The sequence below is a fragment of the Nerophis ophidion genome, linkage group LG01, assembly GCF_033978795.1.
Source record: "Nerophis ophidion isolate RoL-2023_Sa linkage group LG01, RoL_Noph_v1.0, whole genome shotgun sequence".
In the NCBI taxonomy this organism is placed as follows: domain Eukaryota; kingdom Metazoa; phylum Chordata; class Actinopteri; order Syngnathiformes; family Syngnathidae; genus Nerophis; species Nerophis ophidion.
In genome coordinates this window covers 47,139,642-47,164,187 of record NC_084611.1, presented here as the reverse complement: position 1 = coordinate 47,164,187, position 24,546 = coordinate 47,139,642, and the positions used below count along the sequence as shown (strand labels likewise).

The following is a 24,546-nucleotide window of genomic DNA, read 5'->3' as shown; positions in this document are numbered from 1 at the left end:
TTGACGCGCATGCGCCACTTTTGTCTCTGAGTATATTTGTAATAATATTGACTTTTTAATATTTTAATGCAAAGTTAAATATTGAATGTGTGTGAGCGGAATGGTGGACAGCAAAACCATGAGTACAACAGCAAACTATTTGGGACATGTTGTACTTTGACCCTTGTCGCTTGCCGTCGCTGCAAAGGCGGCGAGCCGTGACAGAGACGAGCACAAAGACAACATCTACATCTGAGGGAGAGAGAATCATGTGCGACACATGACACAGACATGGCAACACATCACTTTTATCTGGCTGTCTTGGCCGTGTGTGTGGCTCCTTTGGCAGCGGGACGTAAGTTACTCACCTCCCTTCTTAGTTAGCACTTAGCTGGCAAGCCAACTACTTGTTTTCCAAGCTAACTGCTAACATGTCTTGCATTTATATACCTACATTATATATATACATATATATACACACTCCAAAAAAACTAACTGTAAAGAGAAAGTGGGCATACTTCATTTATTGTAAAATGACTTTGATAAAAGAATGATAAAAGAAGCATACGTCATGAAAGTTTATGTGAGCCACAAGTATGTGCCCCAATCACTACATCTTGTAGAAATGATTGGAAAGTGAAGCCAGCTATGACATCATGTTCTTTACAACACTTGTGACCAGCACTGTAGATTGGTCACATTAAAGCATATTAAAGTGTAATGGTCACATTAAAGCATATTAAAGTGTAATGGTCACATTAAAGCATAGTAAAGTGTATTCGTCACATTAAACCAGCCAACAGACTCGCATGTTTTTGTGCCAGCATTAAGCCTATTCCTCTCCTCTGCTCAATGTGTGCAATATATTTTCTTCACATTCGTCATACTTCTTAAATCGCACCCAACTATGCAGGCAGGAACTCAATTCTTCAAGGTATGTTTGGCTTTATCAGAGGACAAATAAAGGTCTACTAAAATGTGATTTTCTTATTCAAACGGGGATAGCAGGTCCATTCTATGTGTCATACTTGATCATTTCGCGATGTTGCCATATTTTTGTGAAAGGATTTAGTAGAGAACATCCACGATAAAGTTCGCAACTTTTGGTCGCTAATAAAAAAGCCTTGCCTGTACGGGAAGTAGCAGACAATGTGCGCGTGACGTCACAGGTTGTGGAACTCATCACATCCTCACATTGTTTACAACCATGGCCACCGGCAGCGAGAGCGATTCGGACCGAGAAAGCGACGATTTCCACATTAATTTGAGCAAGGATGAAAGATTTGTAGAGGAGGAAAGTGACAGTGAAGGACTAGGAAAAAAAAAAGACGAGGGCAGTGGGAACGATTCAGATGTTATTAGACACATTTACTAGGATAATTGTGGAAAATCCCTTATCTGCTTATTGTGTTACTAGTGTTTTAGTGAGAATATATGGTACCTGAAAGTCGGAGGGTGTGGTGACCGCCAGTGTCTTCGATGGAAGCCACGTTTCTCGACGAGGCAAAGCAGCCAGGCTGAGATTTTTTTTCCCCCCTCCTCCACGGTGTAAGCATCCAACGGTTGGGGGTGGCCGTTAGGAGGAGGCAAGAGAGTCCGCAGCTGCAGGAAGAACGACGCAAACTCTCCGTTCATGTCTACGGTAAGAGACGCCTTATTTCCACCATTTTCTCACCAAAACCTGCCGGTTGATATGTGGTAGGGAACCGTGTTCGCTTGACCGCTCTGTTCCATAGCAAAGCTTCACCTCAGCTTTCGGGAATGTAAACAATTAAACACAGACTGTGTTTGTGTTGCTAAAGGCGGTCGCAATACACCCGCTTCCCACCTACATCTTTCTTCTTTGACATCTCCATTATTAATTGAACAAATTGCAAAAGATTCAGCAACACAGATGTCCAGAATACTGTGTAATTATGCGATTAAAGCAGACAACTTATAGCTGGGATCGGTGCGGGATAAAAATGTCCGCTACAATCCGTGACGTCACGCGCATGCTTCATCATACCGCGACGTTTTCAACAGGATACTTCGCACGAAATTTAAAATTGCAATTTAGTTATCTAAAAAGGCCATATTGGCATGTGTTGTAATGTTAATATTTCATCATTGATATATAATCAGACTGCGTGGTCGGTAGTAGTGGGTTTCAGTAGGCCTTTAAATAGTCAATCAATGATGTCATCAATTCACAAAGAGTGATCGTTACAAAGACTAATCGTTACAAAGACTAAAGACAACTTCAACTTTCTCTTTCTGCGTGTGCACTTGAAGGACGTATCTTTGTGATGTTTCTGCAGCTGCTGCGTCTCCCTACAAGCAACACAGCAGCCTAAAGATGGACCAAGCCGTCCTGACTGTCATCAATCAGCTGGACACGGATGTTGTCGTGTCCTGGCTGTCTCAGCGCTGCTATCAGGTACGGTACACTTCTTCACTCGCTTTGAGAGAAACAATGTGTACACATTTATCTGTACACTGTGTGTTGGCCTCCCTTTTTTTCCAGGAAGACTAATACCAAAAGTCACAATGTCCCATAGAGTTCCACAAAAGTTATGACAGACCACCTAAAAAAAACTGAATGGAATTTTACATTTTTTTACTGAATGGGAGACCCAGAATGTGCATGAAAATAAAGAAAGTGGGATTTACAATATTACCTATGAACACTAAAAGACTGAATATTAACAACATATTTAGTTCTCAGACCGTATATCTTTTACAATCAGGCAACACACAAAAACAATGTCACAAAGTGTAAAACACACCCACAGTATGATATATTATTACTTTTATGCAGACATTTGTTGTAAAAATGTGTCTTCTGTGGAAACAAGCCCTGCCCACTCTGCTTAGTTCCTTGTCTGAGCTGCTGTTACCTAGATTACTGTAATAACTCCTAACACTCAAAATATTACAGTAATAACTCCTATAATGCTCAAAATATTACTGTAATAATTCATATAACACTCAACATATTGCTGTAATAACTCCTATAATGCTCAAAATATTACTGTAATAACTTCTATAAAGCTCAACATATTGCTGTAATAACTCTTATAACGCTCAAAATATTGCTGTAATAACTGCTATAACACTCAAATATTACAGTAATAACTCCTACAAGGCACAAAACATTACTATAAGAACTCATAACGCTAAAAATACTACAGTAATAAATACTACAGTAATAACTCCTATATTGCTGAAAACATTACTGTAATAACTCCTATAACACTCAAAATATTACAGTAACACTCAAAATATTACAGTAATAACTCCTACAACGCTCAAAATATCACTGTAATAACTGCTATAACACACAAAATGTTACTGTAAAAACTCCTAACACTCAAAATATTACCGTAATAACTACTATTACGCTCAAAATATTTCAGTAATAACTCCTATAACGCTCAAAATATTACAGTAATAACTCCTATAACGCTGAAAACATTACTGTAATAACTCCTATAACGCTCAAAATATTATAGTAATAACTCCTATAATGCTGCAAACATTACTGTAATAACTCCTATAACACTCAAAATATTACTGTAATAACTCCTAACACTTAAAATATTATTGTAATAACTCCTATAACACTCAAAATATTACAGTAATAACTCCTATAATGCTCAAAATATTACTGTAATAACTCATATAACGCTCAACATATTGCTTTAATAGCTCCTATTATGCTCAAAATATTACTGTAATAACGCCTATAACGCTCAATAAATTGCTGTAATAACTCCTATAACGCTCAAAATATTACAGTAATAACTGTTATAACACTCAAATATTACAGTAATAACTCCTATAACGCACAAAATCTTACTGTAATAACTACTATAACGCTCAAAATATTACAGTAATAACTCCTATGACGCTGAAAACATTACTGTAATAACTCCTATCACACACAAAATTTTACAGTAATAACTTCTATAATGCTGAAAACATTACTGTAATAACTCCTATAACACTCAAAATATTACAGTAATAACTCCTATAACGCTCAAAATATTACTGAAATAACTGTTATAACACTCAAAATATTACTTTAACTCCTATAACACTTACAATGTTACTGTAATAACTCCTATTACACTCAAAATATTACAGTAATAACTCCTACAACGCTCAAAATATTTCAGTAATAACTCCTATTACGCTCAAAATATTACAGTAATAACTCCTATAACGCTGAAAACATTACTCTAATAACTTCTATAACGCTCAAAATCTATAATGCTGAAAACATTACTGTAATAATTCCTATAACACTCAAAATATTACTGTAATAACTGCTATAACACTCAAAATATTACTGTAATGACTGTTATATTACTCAAATATTACAGTAATAACTGCTATAACACTCAAATATTACAATAATAACTGCTATAACACTGAAAATATTACTGTAATAACTCATATAACACAAAATATTACTATAATAACTCCAACACTCACAATACTACTGTAATAACTCCTATAACACAATATATTACTGTAATAACTCCAACACTCACAATACTACTGTAATAACTCCTATAACACAATATATTACTGTAAACACTCCTATAACACAAAATATTACTGCAATAACTCCTATGACGCTCAAAATATTACTGTAATAACTCCTGTAACACTCAAAATATTACTGTAATATCTCCTAAAACACAAAATATTACTGTAATAACTCCTATGACACTCAAAATATTACCATAATAACTCTTATGACACTCAAAATATTAATGTAATAACTCCTATAGCACTCAAGGTATTACTGTAATAACTCCTTTAACACTCAAATTATTTCTGTAATCATACTTGTCAACCCTCCCGGATTTTCCGGGAGACTCCAGAAATTCAGCGCCTCTCCCAAAAACCTCCCGGGACAAATTTTCTCCCGAAAATCTCCCGAATTTCAGGCGGCGCTGGAGGCCACGCTCCATGCAGACCTGACTCAGCAATGTTGTGACCCTCTTAAACAGGACAATACTGCCATCTACTGTTCATAGAATAGAATAGAATGTACTTTATTGATCCCTGGGGGAAATTCAGCACCACAGTTCGCTCACAATAAACAATGATAATAATAAATAATATAATTATAATATATTATATACATAATTCATAATATATGAATAATATAAATATATTCTACATTTTAAGTGCAGTCAAGGAACATATGCATTAGGGAGTCTGTTCTGAAGCCCACAGTAAAGAGACGTAACTTCATCACCTCGCCTGGTTATTGACTCCAACTCAATATATTACACCGTAGACGAGCAAAATGAAGAAATACGCTTGCAAGTTCCAAAACGAATGGAAACAAGAATTTCAATTCATCCAGGAGAGTTCGAAGAGAAAGGAGTATGTTGCCTGTAAATTTTGTAGAACAGACTTCTCTATTGAACACGGTAGCCGAACGGATATACTCATTCATGAAAGGTCAGCGAAGCACAAAAAGTCCGCAGCGCAGCATCGTTCACAACCCAGTATTATGGGCCACCTCGCAAAATGGACACCCGATGGTGTAACTTATGCTGAGACAAAGATGGCTGTGCTGATAGCTGGAAGCAACATCCCATTTTCATTTGCGGATGTCTACAACAAATCCGTGAAGGATATGTTCCCGGATTCGGTGATCGCTCGCCAATACGCAAATGGCAGAACAATGGTTGCTCAAATAGTGAAAGGTACCGTATTCCCTTGAATAGCCGCCAGGGTGCTAATTAATTTAAAACTTATTTTCACTCCTGCGCTTATTCAAGGCATGCGATAAAAGTAAGCAGGCGCTAATAATTTTAAAACCTCTTCTCACCCCTGCGCTTACCAATGGCATGCAGTAAAAAATTGAGTGCGATAAAAAAAAAAAATATTAAAAAATGTATCTGCGGCCCAGTGGTTGGGGACCACTGCTCTACAACATGTCATCGCGCCCACCTTTACACCATGCTATCTGCGTGCCGGCCGGACGCATGCAATTCGCTGCTTCTCATACGATATTGCAATGCATACTTGGTCAACAGCCACACCTTTTACACTGATGGTTGTGATATAAACAACTTTAACACTCTTACTAATATGCGCCACACTCTGTGAACCCACACCAAACACATTTCTGGAAAACATCGGCTCTGTAACACATTATAAACGCAACATAACAATTACCCAGAATGCCATGCATCCATGACTATTGGCTATATTATACACGTGCCCCCAACCCCGCCCACCTCAACCGACGCACGTGGGGGAGGGGGTTTGGTGCTAGCGGGTTGTATAATATAGCTAAGGGTCATAGATGCATGGCATTCTGGGCAAGTGTTATGTTGCATTTATAATGTGTTACAGAGCCGATGAGCTTTCGAAATGTGTTTGTCATTCTTGTTTGGTGTGGGTTCACAGTGTGGCACATATTAGTAAGAGTGTTAAAGTTGTTTTATATCACAACCATCAGTGTGATCCGTATGGTTGTGGAACATGACCCCTGGTTTAAACATAGAAAAAGCAAAAAAACACTTTCCGCCATTTTGAAAAAGACGACAGGAGAAGCGTCACTTGTGACGTCACAAATTTGACCCGGCAGTAAAAGTAAGAATGCGCTAATAAATTTGGGGAGCGAGTTTGACCCAGCAGTAATTCAAGGCAGGCGCATATTACATGCCCGGCGGCAATTCAAGGAAATACGGTAAGTGTTGTTGTTTTTTTAGTAACCAGCAAGCACAGTACGGTTAGTAGAACAACTGTGTTTTTATTACTGTGTATTTGATAAGTGCCGTCGGATATGTAACCATTACTTTTATTTATATATATAATAAAATAAATATATATAGCTAGAATTCACTGAAAGTCAAGTATTTCATACATATATATATATATATATATATATATATATATATATATATATATTTATATATATATATAATACTCGAGTTGGTGAATTATACTCCTCCCCTCTTAAACACGCCCCCCCCCCCCCCCACCTCCCGAAATCAGAGGTCTCAAGGTTGGCAAGTATGACTGTAATAACTCTTATAACACTCAAAATATTACTGTAATACCTCCTAACTCTGAATATATATTACTGTAATAACTGCTATAACACTCAAAATATTAATGTAATAACGCTCAAAACATTACTGTAATAACTCCTATATCACTCAAAGTATTACTGTAATAACTCCTATAACACTCAAAGTATTACTGTAATAACTCCTATAACACTCAAAGTATCACTGTAATAACTCCTATAACACTTAAAATGTTACAGTAATAACTCCTATAACTCAAAATTCTACTGTATTAACTCCTATTACACTCAAAGTATTACTGTAATAACTCATAACGCTCAAAATATTACAGTAATAACTGCTATAAGAGTGAAAAGTGCAGATTGGAAGCATAGAAAGAGTTAGTAAAGTTGAAGACTTGGTCATTTAAAAAGATGAGTGCACATGATAATGGTGACTATGACCACACTTCTGGTGTCAAAGGTTTAAACAATGTGAAAAATGAAGTAGATGGTCTGGCGGGCCGGATTAAGAATCTTTATGGTCCACATGTGTACTTTGTCCTGGTCTGGTCTAACTGGATTTAGTTTTCATCCACTAAATTCCTCTACATTCCAGTCAACTAAAATATTAAAACACATCTCTGGAAAAATGGTTTTAAAACAATTACGTCCATTAATTTTCTACCGTTTGTCCCTCTGCACTCGGGTGGGAGGAGGGGTAGACCCTGGACAAGGAAGGCAGGGCAGACCCTGGACCAGGAAGGCGGGGTAGACCCTGGACAAGGAAGGCAGGATAGATCCTAGACAAGAAAGGCGGGGTAGACCCTGGACAAGTAAGGCGGGGAAGACCCTGTACAAGAAAGGCGGTGTAGACCCTGGACAAGGAAAGCGGGGTATATCCCGGACAAGAAAGGCGGGTTAGAAATTTGCAGGTACAGATATGTTGCTTAAGAGCACTGTACAGATATCTTGCTTATTAAAGTGCACTGTACATATATATTACTTATTAAAGTGCACTGTACAGATATATTACTTATCCAATTGGTTCATCTGTGGGGTAGTACAAGACTAGTCTCTAGTGCTTGTCCCTGCATGTCATTGTAAAATGTTACCTTCTGTACAAGTCCTGATCATTCATTGTGTACATGTCCTCATCATTCATTGTGTACGTGTCCTGATCATTCATTGTGTACGTGTCCTTATCATTCATTGTGTACGTGTCCTGATCATTCATTGTGTACGTGTCCTGTTCATTCATTGTGTACGTGTCCTGATCATTCATTGTGTACGTGTCCTGATCATTCATTGTGTACGTGTCCTGATCATTCATTGTGTACGTGTCCTGATCATTCATTGTGTACGTGTCTTGATTATTCATTGTATACGTGTCCTGATCATTCATTGTGTACGTGTCCTGATCATTCATTGTGTCCTGATCATTCATTGTGTGTGTGTGTCCTGATCATTCATTGTGTACGTGTCCTGATCATTCATTGTGTACGTGTACTGATCATTCATTGTGTCCTGATCATTCATTGTGTATGTGTCCTGATCATTCATTATGTACGTGTCCTGATCATTCATTGTGTACTGATCATTCATTGTATACGTGTCCTTGTCATTCATTGTGTACGTGTCCTGATCATTCATTGTGTACGTGTCCTGATCATTCATTGTGTACGTGTCTCCCGATCATTCATTGTGTATGTCTCCTGATCATACATTGTGTACGTGTCCTGATCATGCATTGTGTACGTGTCCTGATCATTCATTGTGTACGTGTCCTGATCAGTCATTGTGTACGTGTCCTGATCGTCCATTGTGTACGTGTCCTGATCATCCATTGTGTACGTTTCCTGATCGTTCATTGTGTACGTTTCCTGATCATTCATTGTGTACGTGTCCTGATCATTCATTGTGTATGTGTCCTGATCATTCATTGTGTACGTGTCTCCCGATCATTCATTGTGTATGTCTCCTGATCATACATTGTGTATGTGTCCTGATCATACATTGTGTACGTGTCCTGATCATTCATTGTGTACGTGTCCTGATCAGTCATTGTGTACGTGTCCTGATCATTCATTGTGTACGTGTCCTGATCATTCAGTGTGTATCCAAACAATGATCATTAGGCTGCAGACGCTGCATCAAGTGTGTGAAAATTGGAGGCTGAGTTTTACAAGTTTTTTTGCGGAGTGTTACAACGGTGAAGTCTTATTTCTCCCAGGTGTAGAAGACATTTATTGGCTGCTTTTCTCAGGTAGAAATCAAACAGTGTGCCTCACAAAGACAGTAGTTCTAATTGGATCACCTCTGTGATTTAGCCCCGTCCCTCTCCAACACACTACTGTGATTTAGCCCCGCCCCTCTCCCACACACTACTGTTTTTGGATGACTTGTCCCAACCAAAACAGGATTGGATTTTGTCCATGTCAACATCTTGGACTGCGTTGTATTATTTTGTCATTGTTTTCGTTCGTTATCGTCGTATTTTCATCAGTGGAAATAGTTTGTTGACTACAACTAAGTTAAGTCAACTTATTTATTCAGATGAACATTGACAGCCCACAGTAAAGATGTGCAAGGTTGTGAAGATGTGGAAACTAACTTGTCTTGGATGTCCAGTGTCTCTATCAGCAGCTGGGTGTGGTCCCTGCTGGGACTAGTCCAGACCAGAACAACTCCCAGGACTTCCTGGTCAGCAGCCAGCATGCAATCACTCTACAAGTCAACAGCAGCCTGCTCCTATGCACGTGAGTCAACTAACTCTTTAGCAACCACACATAGTCTTCATCTTTGTCAACTAACTCTTTATCAACCAAACATACTCTTCATCTCTGTCAACTAACTCATTATCAACCACATGGTCTTCATTTTTGTCAACTAACTTAATCAACGGCATAGTCTTCATTTTTGTCAACTAACTCTTAATCAACCACATGGTCTTCATCTTTGTCAACTAACTCTTTATCAACCACATGGTCTTCATCTTTGTCAATTAACTTTTTATCACCCACATAGTCTTCATCTTTGTCAACTATTTTAATCAACCACATGGTCTCCATCTTTGTCAACTAACTCTTTATCAACCACATCGTCTTCATCTTTGTCAACTAACTCTTCATCAACCACATTGTCTTCATCTCTGTCAACTAACTCTTTGCCAACCACATGGTCTTCATCTTTGTCAACTAACTCTTTACCAACCACATGGTCTTCGTCTTTGTCAACTTATTCTTTATCAACCACAAAGTCTTCATATTTGTCAACTCTTAATCAACCACATGGTCTTCATCTTTGTTAACTAACTCTTTATCAACCACATGTTCTTCTTCTTTGTCAACTAAGTCTTAACCAACCACATAGTTCTTATCTTTGTCAACTAACACTTTATCAACCACAGTCTTCATCTTTGTCAGCTAATTCTTTATCAATCACATAGTCTTCATCTTTTTCAACTAACTCTATCAACCACATTGTCTTCATCTTTTTCAAGTGCTAGTCAACTAACTCTTTAGCAACAACACATAGTCTTCATATTTGTCAACTAACTCTTTATCAACCACCTAGTCTTTGTCAACTGACTCTTTGTCAACCACAGTCTTCATCTTTGTCAACTAACTTTTTATCAACCACATTGTCTTCATCTTTTGCCAGTGCTTGTCAACTAACTCTTTAGCAACCACACATAGTCTTCATCTTTGTCAACTAACTCTATCAACCACATAGTCTTCATCTTTGTCAACTAACTCTTTGTCAACCACATAGTCTTCATCTTTTGTCAACTAACTCTTTGTCAACCACATAGTCTTCACCTTTGTCAACTAACTCTATCAACCACATAGTCTTTATCTTTGTCAACTAACTCTTTATCAACCACAGTCTTTATCTTTGTCAACTAACGCTTTGTCAACCACATAGTCTTCATCTTTGTCAAGTGCTTGTCAATTAACTCTTTATCAACCACATAGTCTTCATGGTTGCCATTTGTTGAAGTTCTTTAACTTCAGTCTGCTCCACAAGTGAAGGGCAAGACCTTCCTGAAAGAATGATCTGGGATCAAGCTGCATATTTGTCATGCATATTTAATGTTAGTCCAGTCCAGTCCTACATTGTAGGGAATAATTTTCTAATGTTATACCAGTCCAGTCCTACATTGTAGAGAAGAATTTTCTAATGTTAGACCAGTCCAGTCCTACATTGTAGAGAAGAATTTTCTAATGTTAGACCAGTCCAGTCCTACATTGTAGAGAAGAATGTTTTAATGTTAGACCAGTCCAGTCCTAGATTGTAGAGAAAAATGTTCTAATGCTAGACCAGTCCAGTCCTACATTGTAAAGAAGAATGTTCTAATGTTAGTCCAGTCCAGTCCTACATTGTAGAGAAGAATGCATGGTGTGAGAAGTTAGTGAAGAAATGAATGATGGCATTCCTGTTCTTTGGCTTCCAGACTGGTGTTCCACTTTGGAGAGCATGGCAACTATTCTCTGTGGCTGAGGAACGTCAGCAGGTCTACAGTCAACTGTTCCATGGAGACTGATAGAGAAGCAGTCAACAGCTACATACGTGAGTGCTACACATGTAACAGTACACATGTAACAGTATTAGAGAAGCAGTCAACAGCTACATACGTGGGTGTGACACATGTAACAGTACACATGTAACGGTACACATGTAAAAGTACTAGAGAAGCAGTCAACAGCTACATATGTGAGTGCTACACATGTAACAGTACACATGATGGACTCTCTGTGCAGCCATCTTGGTGGCAGTCCTGGTCTTTGGAGGACTGGCCTTAATGTTTCTTCTTCTGAGAGCCATCATGGGGTAAGTCATGATTACACCCGGTAGTAATCCTGGACTGTCTCACCACTTTCTTATCCCTTCCTCAGACTGAATATGGTGAGTGGACTCCTCTTCCGAATTGGTGGTACCTTTGAGACCCAGAGACTCATTAACTCTGTGAGTGACGTATTTCACAACCACTCTACATCATGCTTATGTACATATTGTGTTTATTTATAGGTACCTTGTGCCTATTTATATGTACACATTGTGTTTATTTATATGTTGTGTTTATTTAGATGTATATTGTGCCTCTCTGCTGTGTCGTGTATCATGTACAGCAGTGGTCCCCAACCACCGGACTCGATTGGTACCGGGCCGCAGAAGAATTTTTTTATTTATTGATTTTTTTTCACTTTTTTAATTAAATCAAAAACACAATTTACACTTACAATTAGTGCATCAACCCAAAAAACCTCCCTTTTCATGACAAAAAAAAAAAAAATGAAATAAAAAAATAAAAAAAATTTAAATTAAATAAAAATCTCCCTCTGCCCCCCGCCGGGCCGCGGGACAAATTATCAAGCGTTGACCGGTCCGCAGCTACAAAAAGGTTGGGGACCACTGATGTACAGTATGTGAGGGATATCATGGTTGTCATGTCATGGTTTACATCTCCAAACAATTCAGGGTTTCCCTCACAATGCCAATAAAAATGTGGCTGTGGGGGCGTGGCTAGTGGCATATGGGAGGCGTGGTCAATGTGACATCATGATTAGATTGATGCATATATAAGAAATGTTTTGTGGTATGTACACTGAACAACAAATCTGTGTTAAGTTATTAGTAATAACATGTATTTGTGCCCTACTTTTCAATTGTTGTTTGTTATAAAAGGTAAGACAGGCTAATGTGAATGTTGCACTTTACTTTGCCAAATATGTCAACAGTCTTTTGGATTACAGATAAAACAATAACTTGAGGTGGTTCATTGATATTTTTTCCCAAGATGTTAGTGTAAAACTAAGTAAAATGTTGCTGTGAGCTTAATGCTAATGTACAATGGAGCAGCTCATTGACAGGCTAAGCAAAATGAGCATGGGCGCTGGCAGGGCACATGGAGAGACCCATTCACATCTCTGGACTATTTACACGCGCACTCACTCATACACGCACACTCACTCATACACACACTCACTCATCCGCACACGCACACTTACTCATACACGCACGCACACTCACTCATACATGCACGCACACTCATACACGCACGCACACTCATACACGCACACTTGCTCATACACGCCCGTTCACTCATTCACGCACACTCACTCACTCTTACACGCACGCACGCACACTCACTCTTACACGCGCGCACACTCACTCATACACGCACACTCACTCATACACGCACACTCGCTCATACACACGTTCACTCATACACGCACACTTGCTCATACACGCACGTTCACTCATACACGCACGTTCACTCATACACGCACGCTCACTCACTCATACACGCACGCACGCACACTCACTCATACACGCACGCACACTCACTCATACACGCACACTCACACAGACACACTCACTCATACACACACACTCACTCATCCGCACAAGCACACTTACTCATACACGCTCACTCATACACGCACGCACACTCACTCATACACGCACGCACACTCATACACGCACGCACACTCATACAAGCACGCTCACCCATACACTCACTCATACACGCACGCTCAGTCATACACGCACACCCACTCATACACGCACACTCACTCATACACGCACACCCACTCATACACGCACACCCACTCACTCATACACGCACACTCACTCATACACGCACGTTCACTCATACACGCACGTTCACTCATACACGCACGTTCACTCATCCACGCACGCTCACTCATACACGCACGCTCACGTACACTCACTCACACACTTTCAGGCTTTGTAGTGAAGGTTGGTTCATACTTTTGCAATGTACCTGGAGAAAAGAAATAAAACACACACACACACACACACACAGACACACACACACGAGAAGTTAGTGAGTAGGTAGTTTACGTGGGTTTGTACAGAAAATACATCCATTTACTTGAAACACTGTCTCCCCTTACTTTGGCTGGGTGCAGGTGCACTCTTTTCTAAATAAAGTGTAGAGTAACATCTTTTTGTTTTTCAAAAGTGCTACGTGCAATGCTACATGAATAATAGACTGTATACACTACATCTAGTTTTAAAGTGTGCCGGTGCGCCATAATCAGTTCCATGTAAGGTAAGCTGTGCAATTAGTCAAGCTTCATATGCACTGACTGGAAGCTAAAAATAGGAATAAGAAGGGAAAATATAAAAAATAGTATTCACCTCATTATGCTTGGGCCAGTCATGCATTTTTACATTTCTTTAGTACCACAAAAGATTATTGTCAGAATTATTCTAAGACCAAACTAATCATAATACAATACATAATAATAATAATGATAGTGCAAGTATTCTTTTCTAACACAATACATCTGATTTGTTTTAGCATTGTAATGTAAATGTGAAATACATTCTACCAAAAATAAGTTCATAAAAAGCAAGTGTACTTGACCAAATGTTGAGTATTTTGAAGTGCATTTCCCCCAAGGAGTTAAAGTGGCTCTGGGGTTTGTTTTGTTGTCCAACAAATGACATATTGGCTCCTTGGTCTCATGTTTGAATATTCTCATCTTCTTTCCATGCATGCACAGAGTGAACCCTCTCGCACCCTGTTTGGGAGCCAGAGACATTCCTTTATTGCTGTGTGACTTAGTCTGCTCATGTTGTCCACTGCCGTGTGCACTGGTGGACTCTGCATGTCTTCACTCATCTAGATGATTGTCATCCTGCAGGAACTGGGCTCCCCTGGCAGGACGGTGACACCAGTTACTGACAACATCCTCCCACCTCCTCTTAGTCCCAGCAAGAGGCTGAGATCTTTGGACACATTCAGAGGGTACTTCTTCACCACCTGTCAATCTTTTTGGTAGACATTGTAGAGTAGATGTGGTAGTGACAAGACCTTCTGTCCACTGCGGAGACACTTGGAGTTGGTAGTCATGGAGTTCCTCATAACTTGTTGATGGTCACGGTGAAGATATCAGTCTTTGTATTTCCTCATGACTTGTTGCTGGTTACGGTGAAGACATCAGTCTTTGTAGTTCCTCATGACTTGTCCCGCCTGGCAGATTCTCCTTGCTGGTCATGGTGTTTGTCAACTACGGAGGCGGTCGATACTGGTTCTTCAGGCATGAGAGCTGGAATGGTGGGACTCATGGTTTCCTTGCCTTCTCCTCCTATGTTGCTTGATTCTTGTAAAGAGGAACCCCTTGTGTCATTCCAGGACTGACCGTTGCAGACCTGGTCTTCCCCTGGTAACAGCATCCATCCTTCCTTCCTTCCGTCACACCAATATGTTTGTCACACCATCCCTGCCCTCCCAGGTTTGTCTTCATCATGGGAACATCCACCGCTCTGTCAGTCAACTCGCTGCTGCGCTCGGGCTGCAGCCGGCGCTCTCTGCTGAAGAAGGTGGTGTGGAGGAGCCTGCAGCTCTTCATCCTGGGCGTGCTGGTCATCAACCCCAACTACTGCCAGGGCTCTTGTGAGTATGCAGCTGCTGCCTTCTTCTCCCTGATCCTGGCTGTCCTTGAATGCATCTCCTCAACATGCCACAGTGTCGTGGGAGCACCTGCGCATCCCGGGTGTGCTGCAGCGCCTGTCCTGGTCCTACCTGGTTGTAGCCTGCCTGGACCTGCTGGTGGCTCGAGGTCACCTTGACATGCTGCCCACGGTCTGTGACATGACACCTTGCATGCCGTGATTGTGACAGTCATCTTGTGTCTGGATGTAGGACGGCTGGTGGTCCTCTTGCATGGATGTCCTGCTCTACTGGCCTGCCTGGATCTTTGTGCTCCTCCTGGAGCTCCTCTGGCTCTGCCTGACCTTCCTGCTTCCTGTGCCAGGCTGCCCAACGTGAGGCTTCTTCACCTTTCTGCTCAGCTCAGCTTGTCAGGGCTTCACTGAGTGAGCGCCAGTCAAACTCACTAGGTCAAAGTATTCATACACACGCTTTGAACAGTCACACTGGGTTTGGATGGAGGAAGACAAACAGACTACATGTCCTGCCACTCGAAGGAGCCCAGTACCAGTCTAGTGTGGTTCATTCTTCACTAGGGTTGTACAAAATACCAGTATTAATATAGTAGCACGGGAGTAGTACTAGTAGAGTGTACTAGTATAGTATCATGGTACTAGTTTAGTGTACCGGTACTCGTATAGTATCACGGTACTAGTTTAGTGTACCGGTACTCGTATAGTATCACGGTACTAGTTTAGTGTACCGGTACTTGTATAGTATCACTGTACTAGTATAGTATCACGATTCTAGTATAGTATCACAGTCCTAGTATTGTATACCAGTATTAATATATTATCATACTAGTATAGTATACCAATACTAGTATATTATCACAGTACTAGTTGAGTATCATAGTACTAGTTTAGTATCACAGTACTAGTATAGTGTACTAGTGCAGTATACCAATACTAGTATAGTATCACAGTCCTAGTATAGTATACCAGTACTAATATAATGCCATGATACTAGTATAGTATACCAGCACTAGTATAGTATCACGATACTAGTGCAGTGTACCAGTACTAGTATGGTATCACAGTACTAGTATGGTATCACAGCACTAATATAGTCTACCAGTACTAGTATAATATACCAGTACTAGTATAGTATCATGATACTACTACAGTATACCAGTACTAGTATAGTATCACAGTACTAGTATAGTGTGCCAGTACTTGTATAGTATACTATTATAGTATACCAGTACAAGTATAGTATCACAGTACTAGTAAAGTGTACCAGTACTTGTATAGTATCACGATACTAGTACAGTATACTAGTACTAGTACAGTATCACAGTACTAGTATAGTGTACCGGTACTAGTATAGTATACCAGTACTAGTATTGTATCACGATACTAGTACAGTATACCAGTACTAGTATTGTATCACGATACTAGTACAGTATACCAGTACTAGTATAGAATCATGATACTAGTATAGTTTACCAGTACTACTATAGTATCACAGTACCAGTATAGTTTACCAGAACTAGTACAGTAAACCAGTACTAGTATAGTAAAATGATACTAATATAGTCTACCAGTACTAGTATAGTATAATGATACTAATATAGTCTACCAGTACTAGTATAGTATCACAGTACTAATATAGTGTACTAGTACAGTATACCAGTACTAGTATAGTATCACTGTACTAGTGCAGTATATCAGTACTAGTATAGTATAATGATACTAATATAGTCTACCAGTACTAGTATAGTATCACAGTACTAGTATAGTGTACTAGTACAGTATACCAGTACTAGTATAGTATCACTGTACTAGTGCAGTATATCAGTACTAGTATAGTATCACTGTACTAGTGCAGTATATCAGTACTAGTATAGTATCACTGTACTAGTGCAGTATACCAGTACTAGTATACTATAACGTACTGTTGAATCAATACTTCCATCCATCTTCTTCCGCTTATCCGAGGTCGGGTCGCGGGGGCAGCAGCCTAAGCAGGGAAGCCCAGACTTCCCTCCCCCCAGCCACCTCGTCTAGCTCTTTCCAGGGGATCCCGCGGCGTTCCCAGGCCAACGTCTCCTGGGTCTTCCCCGTGGACTCCTACCGGTTGGACGTGCCCTCCCTCGGGAGGCATTCGGTTGGCATCCTGACCAGATGCCCAAACCACCTCATCTGGCTCCTCTTGATGTGGAGGAGCAGCGGCTTTACTTTGAGTTCCTCCCAGATGACAGAGCTTCGCACCCTATCTCTAAGGGAGAGCCCCGGCGGAGGAAACTCATTTCGGCCGCTTGTACCCGTGATGTTATCCTTTTGGTCATGACCCAAAGCTCATGACCATAGGTGATAATTGGAACGTAGATCGACCGGTAAATTTAGAGCTTTGCCCTCCGGCTCAGCTCCTTCTTCACCACAACAGATTGGTACAACGTCCGCATTACTGAAGACGCCGCACCGATCCACCTTTCGATCTGAATCAATACTCTGTTGGGAAAATACCAGTTCCCCCATCTTTTTTTTTTTTTTTATGTGCCATGACGGCGTGTCGTCCAAGGTAACATGGTTGCTTTTACCAGCAGAGGAGGATGAGCATGTTGGGCAGCGCACACACACAGAGTACTTACATGCAGACACAGTGTGTAGACAGAAAAAGGAGAATGGATGCATTTTGGTGTAAAAAGTGAAGATAAAGGTGAAGTTTTAACACTGAAACACCCTCATTAAGAGCAGCTTTAAGACATGCAGCTAACATCCATCCACAGTGTTTTATCTACTTCTAAATCACTAATCCTGGCTGACGAAGTATGTTTCTTACATGTAACATCACTGGAGGATGAGGAATAGCTGAACATGCTTCACTACACCCTGTAGGAGGATACAATAGAACACTGCTAACAGCAAGCTAGTACGCCTGAAACAAATGTCATGGGGGGAACTACACCCTACATCCACTGTAATGATACCAAGTACAATCGTGTATCTAGTCGATACGACTATGATTACATCAATAGTTTTTATCATCACAAAACCTTTTTTCCTTCTTAAAATTCATATGTTTATAAAGTCAATAAATATGTCCCTGGACACATGAGGACTTTGAGTATGACCGATATATGATCCTGTAACGACTTGGTATCAGCGTGATCCAGACCTAAATGTGTGGTATCATCCAAAAGTCATATCAAGTATCAAAGAGAAGAATATTACATTGATTATTACATTTGAACAGAAGTGTAGATAGAACATGTTAAAACAGAAAATGAGCAGATATTAACAGTAAATGAACAAGTGGATTAATAATCAGTTTTTACAGTTTGTCCCTCATAGTGTGTAGAAAATAATAGGTGTATAAATGACAATATGTTACTGCATATGTCAGCAGACTAATTAGGAGTCTGTTTACTTACTACTAAAAGACAAGTTGTCTATTATGTTCAACATTTTATTCAAGCACTAAATGACAATAATAAACATGCTTCATCTACTTTTTGTTACAATAGAGACAATAATTACATTTTTGTGCTGTCCTTTATTTAGAAAAGTATGAAATACCGGTAGATGACATTATTTAGAAAAGTATGAAATAGATGTTGGTAGAGGTACTAGATGGTAAGTGGAGCAGACTGATTTTTTTCCTGGCACAGAGGTTACCTGGGTCCAGGTGGCATCGGGGACATGGGCATGTACGCCAACTGCACGGGTGGAGCAGCTGCTCTGGTGGACCGCTGGTTGCTAGGAGAGAAGCACATGTACCAGACTCCTTCCTCACGGGTTAGTGCGCTGCAGGCCGCGTGAAAAGTGTGCTCATTACCTGAAGGTGCTTCTCCTCCTAGGTGGTCTACCTCACCCAGGTGCCATACGATCCTGAGGGCCTTCTTGGAACCATCAACTCCATCCTCATGGCTTTCCTTGGCCTACAGGTGTGTGCCACCTCTAATGATGCTGGCCTGCAGGTGTGTCTGCTAGCTGTCATGATTCTGGCCTGCAGGTGTGTCTGCTAGCCTGCAGGTGTGTCTGCTAGCTGTCATGATTCTGGCCTGCAGGTGTATCTGCTAGCCTGCAGGTGTGTCTGCTAGCTGTCATGATTCTGGCCTGCAGGTGTGTCTGCTAGCCTGCAGGTGTGTCTGCTAGCTGTCATGATTCTGGCCTGCAGGTGTGTCTGCTATGTTAGCTGTCATGATGCTGGCCTGCAGGTGTGTCTGCTAGCTGTCATGATGCTGGCCTGCAGGTGTGTCTGCTATGCTAGCTGTCATGATGTTGGCATGCAGGTGTGTCTGCTAGCTGTCATGATGCTGGCCTCTTGTGAACTTGTCCTCCATCTTCCAGGCAGGTAAGATCATCTTACACTACAGAGAGCGTCCTTCTAGCATCGTCTCCAGGTGCCTCATTTGGGCTCTCCTTTTGGTAAGTACCAATAATGATGTCACCTAGGCCACGTTAGCATGACTTGGTTGTCATGGCGACACAATCTTCCACCAAGTTGTGTCTGAAGTGATGTGATCTTTGTTGTATTGTTGTTTCCTGTTTGCTTATGTACAATGTACCATTGTCTACAATGTACTATTGTGTAGTATTTGTCTACTATGTACTATTGTGTAGTATTTTTCCACTATGTACTATTGTGTAGTATTTGTCAACAAAGTACCATTGTTTAGTATTTGTCTACGTAGTACTGTTGTGTATTATTTGTCTTCAAAGTACTATTGTGTAGTATTTGTCTCCAAAGTACTATTGTGTAGTATTTGTCTCCAAAGTACTATTGTGTAGTATTTGTCTCCAAAGTACTATTGTGTAGTATTTGTCTCCAAAGTACTATTGTGCAGTATTTGTCTACAAAGTACTATTGTGTAGTATTTGTCTACTAAGTGCTATTGTGTAGTGTGTGTATAGTGTACAAAGTTCAAAAGCAGTGAAGTTGTCAGGTTGTGTAAATGGTAAATAAAAACAGAATACAACAAATCCTTTTCAACTTATATTCAATTGAATAGACTGTAAAGACAAGATATTTCATGTTCACACTGACAAACTCTTCTTTTTTGCAAACCAAAAATGTAATGTCAGCAACATTTTGCAAAAAAGGCATTTGTACCAGTGTGTTACATGCCCATAACGTCCACAGTTTCCTAAAACAATTTGAAATGTGGACTCCTCAGACCACAGAACACTTTGCATCAGTCCACCTTAGAGCTTGGGCACAGCCAAGCCTTTCTGGGTGTTGTTAAGAAATGGCTTTGGCTTTGCACAGTAGAGTTTTAACTTGCACTTACAGATGTAGCGACCATCTGTAGTTATTGACAGTGGTTTTCTGAAGTGTTCCCATGTGGTGATGTCTTTTACTCACTGATGTGGCTTTTTGATGCCTGAGGGATGGAAGGTGTGTAATATGGCTTACATGCAGTGATTTCTCCACATTCTCTGAACCTTTTGATGATATAACGGAGCGTAGATGGTGAAATCCCTAAATTCCTTGCAATAGCTGCTTGAGAAATGTTGTTCTTAAACAATTTGCTCAGGCATTTATTGACAAAGTGGTGACCCTCGCCCCGTCCTTGTTTGTGAATGAGTGAGCATTTCATGGAAGCTGCTTTTATAGCCAATCATGGCCCCCACCTAATCCCATTTAGCCTGTTCACCTGTGGGATGTTCCAAATAAGTATTTGATGAGCATTCCTCAACTTTCTCACTCTTTTTTGCCACTTGTGCCAGCTTTTTTGAAACAGGTTGCAGCCATAAAATTCCAAATGAGCTAATATTTGCAAAAAAGAAAGTTTGTCAGTGTGAACATGAAATATCTTGTCTTCGTAGTCTATTCAATTGAATATAAGTTGAAAAGGATTTGTTGTATTCTCTTTTTATTTACCATTTACACAACCTGACAACTTCACTGCTTTTGTACTTTGTACTATTGCTATGTACTATAATGTGTACTATTGCTATAATAATAATACATTGTATTTATAAGCGCCTTTCCGTGTGCTCTAATATTATGTACTATTGTTTACTATTGTTATGTGCTTTAATATTGTGTATGATGACCACACAGGGAGTCATTTCAGCAGTTCTCACCAAGTGTTCCACAGACCAGGGATTCATTCCTGTCAATAAGAACTTGTGGTAAGGTCTGTCCTACACTAGTCAAAGTACTTTGTAGTATTACTGTGTACTCTTTGCAGGTCTGTGTCCTACGTGACTACACTTGTATTGTCAAAGTACTTAGTAGTATTTTACTCGTTGCGGGTCTGTGTCCTATGTGACTACACTTGTAATGTCAAAGTACTTTGTAATATTACCGTGTACTCTTTGCAGGTCTCTGTCCTATGTGACTACACTGGCATGCTTTGCTTTTGTGCTGCTGTCCCTGCTCTACTACGTGGTGGACGTCAACAAGTGGTGGTCAGGAGCACCTTTCTGCTACCCTGGTCAGCATGGCACTCACATACACACTCTACTTTGTACACATACACACTCTACTTAGTACACATCCACACTCTACTTTGTACATTTACACACTCTACTTTGTACACATACACACTCTACTTTGTACACATACACACTCTACTTTGTACACATACACACTCTACTTTGTACACTGACACACTTTACTTTGTACACTTACACACTCTACTTTGTACACCTATACACTCTACTTTGTACACATACACACTTTACTTTGTACACATACACACTCTACTTTGTACACTGACACACTCTACTTTGTACACTGACACACTCTACTTTGTACACAGACACACTCTACTTTGTACACTGACACACTCTACTTTGTACACTGACACACTCTACTTTGGACACATACACACTACTTTGGACACATACACACTACTTTGTACACTTACACACTCTACTTTGTACACATACACACTCTACTTTGTACACATACACACTCTACTTTTTACAGTTACACACTACTTTGTACACTTACGCACTCTACTTTGTATACATACGCACTCTACTTTGTATACATACGCACTCTACTTTGTACACTTACACACTCTACTTTGTACACTTACACACTCTACTTTGTACACATACACATCTAGTTGTACATAAATACTGTAGTTTATGCACATTTAATTCAATTGTTTATCATTCAGGCTGTTTACAATTCAGTTTTTGATTGTTTAATCTTTGTTGATTGTTTATTATTCAGTTGTTGTTTATCATTCAGTTTGTTGATTATTGTTTACTCTTCAGTTGTTGATTACTCTTGAGTTTATTGTTCAATTGTTGTTATTGTTTACTCCTCAGTTGTGTATTATTTACTACTCAGTTTTTGTTGATTGTTTAATCTTTATTTGTTGATTGTTTACTATTCAGTTGTTGTTTACTCTTGAGTTGTTGTTTATTGTTTACTATTTAGTTTTTATTGATTGTTTACTCTTCAGTGGTTATTGTTGTTGATTGTTTACTCTTCAGTTGTTATTGTTGATTAATCTTGAATAGTTAATCTTCAGTTGTTGTTGTTGATTATTTACTCTTGAGTTGTTGTTTATTGTTTGCTATTCAGCTGTTGTTTACTCTTAAGTTGTTGTTGATTGTTTACCATTTGTTTTTGTTGCCATGGGCCCTGAGGTGTTTGAGGACTACTTCCCCTTCTGCTGACCTGTTGTTGATTGTTTACTTTGTTGTTGTTGATTGTTTACCATTTGTTGTTGTTGCCATGGTCCAGGCTTGTGATTGTTTGCCATGTGTTGTTGTTGCTATGGTCCAGGCATGAACTCCATCCTGGTCTACGTGGGCCACAAGGTGGTTGAGGACTACTTCCCCTTCTGCTGACCTGTTGTTGATTGTTTACTTTGTTGTTGTTGTTTAATATTGTTTACCATTTGTTGTTGCCATGGTCCAGGCATGAACTCCATCCTGGTCTACGTGGGCCACGAGGTGTTTGAGGACTACTTCCCCTTCCGCTGGCAGATGAGCAACACTCAGTCTCATGCTGAGCATCTCTCACAGAACCTGCTGGCAGTTTCTTCCTGGCTCCTCATCTCTTATCTGCTCTACAGGAAGAAGATCTTCTGGAAGATATAGAAGCTTCCAGAATGTTTCTTTCTTTGTCTTTCTCTTCATCTTTGCTGAAAACCTCTTTGGGAAGTAAAGGCTGCATTAGTGTTTCCTCCATTCTTCTGAACAGGACTCTCATGGTCCTCACACACATGAACAGGACTCTCATGGTCCTCACACATGAACAGGACTCTCGTGGTCCTCACACAACACAGATGACTTGTCAGGAAGAACCAAGTCATGTCCAGGACGGCCCTTCTCTTGCTGGACTTTTGAGGGATGTGAATTGGTAAGACTTGATTGATGTAAGTCATGTGACCAGAGCGGAGATGACTTCATCATGACTTTTCTATTCATTATTTTTCATGTCATTTCATTTCTCACCATCAAAAGTCTGGAGTCAGTCAACAATTGTACTTCAACACATCACGTGTTTACTTCAGACAAATTGATGCACTTTAAATGTTACAATTTTATTAAAATGATTATTTGCTGTAAGTTGATCATATTTTTTTCTTTCATGATAATAGCACGTTATGCAGAGGTGTACTTATAACCATCTTACAGACACATGATGGTTCTAACAAAGTAGTTGACCAACAACTCGAGGGAATTCTCAGTCCTGATGAGAGACAAGAAGATGGTTGTAATGCATCGGAAACATAAACGTAAGTCCTCTTATATTGAAGACAATGGAAGTCGTGATAACTTTTTACCATAAAACTAAATAACCATCTAAAAAAATACTCAATTTACATGTGACCTGAATATGACAAGTATAAACAATATTGTTATTATAAACCAAGTATAGACAATATTATTATAAACCAATATTGTTATTATAAGCACTAACACAAACTAGCAGTGATCCCAGAGGGCTAAAGCTATATTGATATATTGAGCTGGTGCATGGCCTCTGAGTTGGTGAAAGTTAATTGTAGATGATACATCATGTCTCTCACCTGTATAGTAGAAGGTTGCGGACCTAAACCCACTAGTTGGCTAACTTTGAGATCCAACTTAGACCCTCAGATGGCCAAGAAGACACGAAAAGACGCCTGTTTTTTAGCCCTTTGTGTCAGCATCCC

The 24,546-nt window shown here is 39.8% G+C and overlaps 1 protein-coding gene across 1 annotated transcript; it reads left to right on the top strand.

Annotated features, from left to right (window-relative positions):
* Nucleotides 1-2: 2 nt before the first annotated feature.
* On the top strand, nucleotides 3-23,956 carry hgsnat (heparan-alpha-glucosaminide N-acetyltransferase). Its single transcript, XM_061905158.1, has 18 exons — nucleotides 3-334; nucleotides 2,280-2,398; nucleotides 9,635-9,762; nucleotides 11,460-11,575; nucleotides 11,767-11,836; nucleotides 11,902-11,971; nucleotides 14,683-14,786; nucleotides 15,019-15,095; nucleotides 15,174-15,204; nucleotides 15,274-15,434; nucleotides 15,508-15,623; nucleotides 15,684-15,805; nucleotides 19,084-19,210; nucleotides 19,273-19,359; nucleotides 19,766-19,843; nucleotides 21,483-21,553; nucleotides 21,746-21,858; nucleotides 23,304-23,956. Exons 1-18 carry the CDS (start codon nucleotides 271-273, stop codon nucleotides 23,483-23,485), a joined length of 1,836 nt encoding a protein of 611 aa, XP_061761142.1. The 5' UTR covers nucleotides 3-270; the 3' UTR covers nucleotides 23,486-23,956.
* The last annotated feature ends 590 nt before the right edge of the window (nucleotides 23,957-24,546 follow it).

Coding starts and splice junctions, on each gene's coding strand:
- hgsnat (XM_061905158.1), top strand. CDS start 271: ATGGCAACACATCACTTTTATCTGGCTGTCTTGGCCGTGTGTGTGGCT. Junction 9,763..11,459: donor AGCAGCCTGCTCCTATGCAC/GTGAGTCAACTA, acceptor TTTGGCTTCCAG/ACTGGTGTTCCACTTTGGAG. Junction 21,859..23,303: donor AGCACCTTTCTGCTACCCTG/GTCAGCATGGCA, acceptor GCCATGGTCCAG/GCATGAACTCCATCCTGGTC.